Source organism: Brassica napus, chromosome C4, assembly GCF_020379485.1.
Source record: "Brassica napus cultivar Da-Ae chromosome C4, Da-Ae, whole genome shotgun sequence".
NCBI lineage: Eukaryota > Viridiplantae > Streptophyta > Magnoliopsida > Brassicales > Brassicaceae > Brassica > Brassica napus.
In genome coordinates this window covers 7,375,623-7,384,297 of record NC_063447.1, presented here as the reverse complement: position 1 = coordinate 7,384,297, position 8,675 = coordinate 7,375,623, and the positions used below count along the sequence as shown (strand labels likewise).

General features: G+C 39.3%; 2 protein-coding genes across 2 annotated transcripts; one reads left to right on the top strand and one right to left on the bottom strand.

Annotated features, from left to right (window-relative positions):
• Positions 1-975: 975 nt before the first annotated feature.
• On the top strand, positions 976-4,453 carry LOC106372753 (neutral ceramidase 2-like). The gene is made up of 7 exons (XM_022713807.2): positions 976-1,404; positions 1,494-1,702; positions 1,983-2,291; positions 2,562-3,079; positions 3,145-3,270; positions 3,562-3,625; positions 3,698-4,453. The coding sequence occupies exons 1-7, from the start codon at positions 1,094-1,096 to the stop codon at positions 4,411-4,413; spliced, it is 2,253 nt and encodes a 750-aa protein (XP_022569528.1). The 5' UTR covers positions 976-1,093; the 3' UTR covers positions 4,414-4,453.
• Positions 4,454-4,503: 50 nt separating this feature from the next.
• On the bottom strand, positions 4,504-6,584 carry LOC106370804 (F-box/kelch-repeat protein At4g38940). The gene has a single exon (XM_022713808.2). The coding sequence runs from the start codon at positions 5,713-5,715 to the stop codon at positions 4,669-4,671; it is 1,047 nt and encodes a 348-aa protein (XP_022569529.2). The 5' UTR covers positions 5,716-6,584; the 3' UTR covers positions 4,504-4,668.
• Positions 6,585-8,675: the final 2,091 nt, after the last annotated feature.

Sequence of the window (8,675 nt, the reverse complement as noted above, 5' to 3'; positions counted from 1 at the left end):
TATAATTATTCATTTATGTTTCACGTTTTTAAAACTAGATAAAGCATTTGTTTTCTCTTCAGGAGTGACATGTGTCCCAGAAGTATATATGCAGTTTTCTAAAACATACTCATTTTGTTTCACAATACATAATATTTTTCTTTGATGCACAAATATTAAAAAAAAATTATTTTCTTCTAAAAAGCAACTTAAAAAATATATTTTAAAAATCATTCAACCAATTATAAAAATGACTGCAAAATCTGATTGGTTACACAATTTTTAGTAAAGTTAAAAATAATATAAAAATATCAAAACATCATCTATTTTGAAAAAAAAAACATATTGTAAAACATCATCTATTACGAAACATATGAAATATTAACTAAGAACCTTTCCTCTTTCTCTTTCCTAAATTTATTATTTTTTCTTTTCTTGAAAATGCTAAAGACTCCTTTTGATCCTGCTGTTGGAAGTCCTCTAATATTCATCTCCTTTCCCATAATACAAAATTTAATGTGATAGTTATGTATTTTGGATGCATATTACAGCATGGCCATTGGAGTAGATTTTAATAGATTTATGAGAATAAATTTTTTAAAATAATTGTAAAAGTGGACAAAACAAGAAACGGCAAATCTCGCTAGACATATGCCAGATTTTAAGTGGCTTGATTTGAAATAACATTAAAACAAAATTTTATTAAAATAAGATTAATCTATTGTCGAGAACCTCATTTCGAGGATGTATGCGTTAAACGCGTAAAAAATAATGTTTTGATATGTGAAACAGTCAGCTGACTTTCTAATCATCATACCATAGATAATTAGTCATAAACACGATCTATTAAACAATATCAAACCATAATACAAAAAGTTCAATATAAATAGAAATAAATAAGGTTTGACAGAGTGTGTAGTTTCACTACCGACATCCACTCGCTTCCACATTTGAAATTTTTATTCACCTTCTCTCTCCCACTCACGCTTTTGCGAAGTTTCAATCTTTTATGGCGGATTCTCTTAATATCACTTCTCGTGTGAATCAAATATATATCTCCTCTTAAGATCTATTACTAATCCCCCTTCATCTTCCTTCCTCAACTCTCTAAACCATGGCTGTCTCACTTCCAATGCCGTTTCAGTTTCTCCTCTCTCTTCTTCTACTCTTAACTAGAGCGGTTCTTTCGTCTTCCGAGTATTTAATCGGCGTGGGAAGCTATGACATCACCGGTCCAGCCGCTGACGTCAACATGATGGGATACGCGAACTCCGAGCAAATCGCGTCAGGGATTCATTTCCGCCTACGAGCTCGTGCCTTCATCGTCGCTGAGCCTCAAGGGAATCGCGTCGCGTTTGTGAATCTTGACGCGTGTATGGCCTCTCAGATCGTTACTATCAAAGTTCTTGAACGACTCAAGGCAAGGTAACGACCAATAAGCACAGTGTCAGTGTTATTTTGAACTAATCTACAAGAATGTTGTAATAATATTAAAGCTCTGTTTCATTTTGTAGATATGGTGATCTTTACACAGAGAAGAACGTAGCAATAAGTGGGATCCACACGCATGCTGGACCAGGAGGGTATCTTCAGTATGTCACGTACATTGTCACGTCACTTGGATTCGTTCGTCAGTCTTTTGACGTCCTTGTTGATGGCATTGAACAAGCCATCATGCAAGCTCACCAAACTCTACGTCCTGGTTCTGTTTTTATCAACAAAGGTACTTTCTTTCGTCGTATAGTGTTCTAAAACCCGGTCATGGAAGCATTTTGGCCTAGTTGACAAAACGAAACGATTTTTGTAGATTTTTTTTTTTTTTTTAAAACAGTCTTGACATTAAAAAAAATCGATCTAGACATTTAAAAAGTCAGTTCCACCTAATCAATAATCCCATATAAACAGCTTAGCGATTTTTTAAACATTGGCTTCTTTAATGTGCTTTCAGAAAAAGTTCTTGCTTTAGTTTAACCACTTTGTGTGTGTGTTCTTGTGAAAATTAGGAGATCTTTTGGATGCTGGTGTGAACCGAAGTCCTAGTTCTTATCTGAACAATCCTGCAGCTGAGAGGAGTAAATATAAGTATAATGTCGACAAAGAAATGACGCTTCTCAAGTTTGTTGATTCAAAGTTGGGACCTATAGGAAGCTTTAACTGGTTTGCTACTCATGGTACTTCCATGAGCAGGACTAACTCTTTGATTAGTGGAGATAACAAAGGCGCAGCAGCGCGTTTCATGGAGGACTGGTTCCAGAGTGGACAGAAGATCCCTAGGCGAGTATCAACCATTGTCTCTGATCTGAGCCAAAACCGTGAGTCATATCCTTTCTTTGAGTTACTTACCTAATGTGGAAATTATGCATGGGGTTTGGTGTTTCGTTTGGGTCGCTTAATCTGGATTTTCGGTACTATGCTCATAAGTCGCTAATTCTTAGGCTCCCTTCGGATATTTTTTTAACGTGTATGATTAGATTTCAGTTTTTTCGGTTTGGGTTTGGTTAAAACGCCCGGGCCGCCGGCCTAGTGGAAATTCTATGACAAGACTGATAAGGATGAATGTTGTGGTTTTGTTTTCTTTTCAGACAGCAGACTTTTGGATATTGCAGCTTCTTATAAATCATCTAGAGGACAGTCTGTGGCTAAGTCTTCTCTTGATGCTAAAGTCCGAGTACGAAAGGCGTCATTCGTCTCTGCCTTCTGTCAATCAAACTGTGGTGACGTGAGTCCAAACGTTCTTGGTACGTTTTGCATAGACACTGGACTGCCTTGTGATTTCAATCACAGTACTTGCAATGGAAAGAACGAGCTGTGCTATGGCCGTGGTCCCGGGTACCCTGATGAGTTTGAGAGTACACGTATCATTGGAGAAAGGCAATTCAAAATGGCTGTGGGACTATTCAACAAAGCTACTGAGAAGTTAGAGGGGAAGATTGGTTACCAACATGCTTATGTAGATTTCTCAAACCTTGAATTCACAGTTCCTAAAGCTGGTGGTGGATCTGAGACAGTGAAGACATGTCCAGCTGCAATGGGGTTTGGTTTTGCTGCTGGAACAACTGATGGTCCTGGTGCTTTTGATTTCAAACAAGGAGATGATAAGGTAACTAATAAGCTTCTTAACTCTGAATCTTTCTTTCTCTAACTAAAAATCTCTTTTCTTTAAAGGGTAATGCCTTTTGGAGATTAGTGAGGAACGTGTTAACAACTCCTGGTCCGGACCAGATCCAATGTCAGAAACCAAAACCTATTTTACTTGACACTGGTGAGATGAAGACACCATATGACTGGGCGGTGAGTGGCTATATTCTCTGTTTGTGTAATAAAGCATTTGAAACCATGGGTCTCAAACTATTTCTAGAATCTGTTCAAAAAATATTAACTATATATTAGTAGTATACTTAAAAATTTCAAGTTTTATATTATAATTTATGTATATATCTTCAATATATTCTTCAAATTAATCTTAATTTTTTTTTTTTTTAGATTCAGACTCTATTGACCGTTCCATTTGCACATGCTATTAGATGGTCATGTTTGAAACTATAGACTATTGATGGTTTGTCACTTGCCTGAACCATGCAGCCTTCTATTCTTCCGGTTCAGATGTTTCACATTGGTCAACTAATCATCCTCAGTGTCCCCGGAGGTATGTCTCTTTTGTTAGCGCATAATAAACCTTCTTTAGCCCCTTAACGAAGCTTATAACTGTATCACATAGAGTTCACCACAATGGCTGGAAGGCGTCTCCGTGATGCAGTGAAGTCATTTCTCATCTCTTTAGACAGCAAACAGTTTGGCAACAACCTCCATGTCGTAATCGCTGGTCTCACCAACACGTATTCTCAGTACATTGCAACTTTCGAGGAGTACGAGGTTCAAAGATACGAGGGAGCTTCAACGCTATACGGCCCACACACACTCACCGCTTATATCCAAGAGTTCAAGAAACTAGCCACAGCTTTGGTCAACGGTCAAACACTCCCAAGTGGGCCCCAACCACCAGACCTTCTAGACAACCAGATCAGTTTGCTTTCCCCAGTGGTCGTGGACTCTACTCCTTTAGGAGTCAGTTTTGGTGATGTTAAATCCGACGTGCCTCCCAAGTCAACGTTCGTGAGAGGCCAACAAGTCAACGCCACGTTTTGGTCGGGATGTCCAAGAAACGACCTGATGACGGAAGGTTCTTTCGCTGTTGTGGAGACGCTGCGTGGAGAGAAGTGGGTACCAGTGTACGACGACGATGACTTCAGTGTGAAGTTTAAGTGGTCGAGACCTGGGAAGCTTAGCCCTGAGAGCCAAGCAACGGTTGAGTGGAGGATACCGGAGTCTGCGGTGGCTGGAGTTTATAGATTAAGACATTACGGAGCTTCTAAGTCGCTAGTTGGTTCCATTACAAGCTTCTCTGGTTCTTCTAGCGCCTTTGTAGTTGTATGACATTTTACCTAACGTAACATATCAGTGCATGATTATATCATTTATAAAATACAAAAAGTGATGAAAAGAAATTTCAAAACACAATAAGTTAACCACACTGGGCGTGGACTACTCGTATATGGACTACAACACTAAAATTGTGTGGCTAAACATATATGAGATCATGCTTCCATGAATTACACTTTAAAATACCCAAACTAAAAAAAAAAAAAAGCAGTCTTCATGCATCAAAACATAGCATCTAGAGAACATGCATCAAAACGTAGCAACTAGAGATTCTATTAAGCAAAAATCACCGACAATTACAACATCGGACCACTCGACTTTACCCCAAATCTCACCATCTTGACGTCTTTCCAATGCAATCTCCACACACCAAAGCTCTTCTATTCTACAAATCCTTTTCTGATACAAGAAAATCAAGTTCCCACCGTAATTCACAACGCGTGACCACCAAACTAAACTTTGCTTACCGGGCAACAATGTTTTAACACCTTTCACCTCACTCCAACACCTAAGTTTTGTGTCATAGGCTTTTAACTTGTTGTAAAGACAATCATAGGAGTAGAACACATCATCACTGACACACACGCTCTTCCACTTGTTGAACTTCAGCATCCACTCCGTTTCCCATTTAGTTTCCTTGGTACCATCGTAAACAATGCTATTAACATAACCATCCGGTCCATTCAACACATGGCGTAGTTCGATGCGTGGCTTTGTCATCTCAGGCTCCCACGTTTGTGTCAACGTATTGAACACAGCCGTGACCTTGTTGTAATAATTAGTATATCCAAACACGTAGATCTTCCCTTCCATCACGTGAGAGAGAGGAGTGCCAATCATGCGTTTAGGCATGGTTGGTAATGGCTGCATCGTGTGATATCTGCAGTCTATGGTTAACGCACGCGGTTCTTTGCGGTCATAAAGCCTAAACCCACCAAACACATGTATCCTTGAACCCACCGCTACATAGCTTGCTTCATGAGGCATAGCAGGAAGCGACGAGATAAGGACCAAGCGGCGACCCCCGTCGGGTTTTCGGCGGAGATTATATACACGGGGTTCGGAATTCTCACCGAAGCTCTGGAGAATAACATATAGGCGATGTTCATTGCAGCCCAACAAGGATCTTCTCGCCTTGTAAAGTTCAGGCGACGCAACAAGTGATCTGAAACGCCTGCAGACGGCAGAGATGGACGGATGAAAGCGTGTGGAGACACGCGCTATGATGTCAACTACAACTTCGTCTGGGAGTGACATGATCAGACACGTCGGCTCTGGCTTGGTCGGGGAAGACATCTCCAGATCAATCTCTGAGACAAGAAAAAACCACAAAACCCTAAGTGTATTAGAGCAGTGTTAGAGCATCCGCAACTAGAGTACTTAAGCAGGAGTACTTAGGAAAAAAATAATTAAATAATCATTGGATCTCACCAAAAACCAATGATTCAATCTTTAAAATTCTTAAATAAGGACTCTTTCTTAATGAATCCTTATACTATTTGCGGGTCCCCACGATTGGCGACCCGCGATTGGTTGATATATATTATTTTTATCTGAAAAAAATAATAATAATACTTAAAAAATCAAAATACACTTTTTCTAAGAACTCCTCTTTGGGTAACACCATTGTGGGTGCTCTTACCCACCATTGGAATCCTTAACAATAGTTAATTATTATTATTATTATTATTTTTTGAATAGTTAAGGACTCTAATCACAAATGTTGCTCCAATGGTGTTATCCGTTATGGAATCCTTAGGAAAAAATTAATAAATTTGTAAAACAATAAAATTTAAAATTTTTATTTATTGAATGACAAAATGTAAACATACAACAATTAAACATTTCCATCATTACCAAACTTGTTCCAAATATTTTGAATGAAATTATATTTCAATTGTTTATGTGTATGTGGGTCACGAACTTGACTACGTATTTCAAGCATAGTACGGAGATTTGAAGGCTTGCGAGTATATGACATATCCACCTCTAAACTTCTACTCGAGTCTCTTTCTTCAAACTCTGATATATCACACTGAGTGTATTCATTGCGTTCATTTTCTACTATCATATTGTGCAGTATGATACATCACTACAAGAAAACATCAAGGATTCTGAGGGAAAAAATCGTCGGAATTTCGTCGGAATATCGTTATTCCGACGAAATTCCGACGAAACACGTCGTCGGAAATAATTCCTCGGAATTTCTTTTTTCCTCTGAAATCCCTCGGAATTTTCCGACGGAATTCCGAGGAAATTCCGAGGATCCCTTGTTTGTCGGAAAAGTCCTCGGAATATACCGAGGTAGAAATTCGTCGGGATAATTCCTCGGAAGTTCATCGATCGATGCGTGTTTGGACATATATACATCGATCGATAGGAGTATACCGACGGACTTTTTCCTCGGTTTATTCCGAGGAACTGTTCCCTCGGTATATTCCGAGGGATCCGTTCCTCGGAATTTTCCGAGGGAGTTGTCCCTCGGAAAATTCCGAGGGAAATGTCCCTCGCTATATTTAAAAAAAAAAAACGGATCGATCGATGCGTTTTTGTTCAAAAACGCATCGATCGATCTAGTGAAAAATATAATTAATTTCCTCGGAATGTAAAAAATATTAATTTTTTTGAAAAAATAAAATTTCTGAAATTTAAATTCGAAAATATGAAATTAAAAGTAAAATTGAAATCATATTAATTAATATTCAAAGTTTCACAAATAAAAATAAAACATTCCGAGATTGGGGAAAAAAAAAACTACGGGTCTGGCACGTCCGGGAACACCTCGTTCGGGTACATCCTCTGCATCATCTCCATCATTTGCTGGTTCAGCCTCCTCTGAGCCGCCATCTGGGTCTCCAACAAAGATATTCGATCATCTTTGTCCTTCAACTGAGCCGTAAGTACTTCTGGATCAACAAAGGGCGGTGGTGCAGAAGAAGGAGGAACCGACCGGGTGCGACGACCCAAACCGAACAAACGTCCCTTCTTCTTTGGAACCGACTGAATAGAAAAAAGCCAAATTTAGAAATTTAAACCAAGAAATAAATGAATTGAACTTTAAAAAAAAAAGAACTTACGGATTCAACGATTTCGTTGATTCGAAACCGGGACAAGTTGGTCGAAGCCGTCGAAGCGTCATCCTCGGTTTGAAGCTGAGACACTTCGTCTACCACCTGAGTTTGGACCAGGTCGACCACGTCCCTCACAAGACCGTCATCAATCTGGCCGGTCTTCTTGTTGGTATACGCCCTCCTCATTAGGGCGAGATCATCGACCGGCTCGCCATCATTTTCTTCCGCCTTGAAAAAAAACATAAAATTAAAGAAACATTAGAAATTAGAAGAAATGCACAATAAATTTAAATTCTGAAACTCAAATAATTGAAGAAAAAGCGGTTGAACTTACCATGCGATCTCCGAGAGTGGCAATAGATTGAGCACCCAAGTTATGCTTGTAGATGCCCTTCCCTTTACGGTCGCTCCTGCGGTTGGTGGAGTTGGTGGAAGAAGTTTCTTTCGTCTCCTCCTTATCCCAATGCGCACACAACTCCTTCCAGACCGTGTCGTTCATCGACTTTGGGACCTTTTAATTAAAAAAAAAGAAAAAGTTTAATAAATTAAAAAATAGTTTAATAAATTAAAAAATTGTTTAATAAATTAAATCGAACCTTATTGATTTCCCACTTCTTCTTCCACTCGTGGATCTGCTTCCCATAGTTGTCCATTACTTTATGGACGAAGTGGTGATAGATAAAGAGCGTCTCATCGGAATTCCAGTTGAACTCTTGCTGAAAAAAAACACAATTAGTAGAAAATTTATATTAAAGATTAAAAATATAAGTAAAAAATTAGAATACTTACCGCAAACTGACAAACCACATAACCTGCTTGTCGGTTGGGAACTGAGTGAAAGTCGGATGTCCACTGTCGAGGGCCGAGTACATCATACGGTTGATCCATGCGCTGATCCCGTTCCCGGATCGGTTGAACCTTATTAAAAGAACAAACGGTTAATAATGAATCCAAATTTAAAGAAAAAAAATGTTTAATTACCATGTTTGACCCCGTCCATGTGGATACGGAGTGAGATACGGAAGATGGTCACGACCGGGCTGTTGAACAACCTCCGCAACCCTCATCACTCCCGGAGGACCCGGAGGAACAGGAGCGGATGCAGCAGCGGGAGCGAGAGGAGCATGAGCGGGTGCAGCAGAGGGAGATGTATGGTTGGAGCTGTGGGGCGAAGGGGAATCCTGA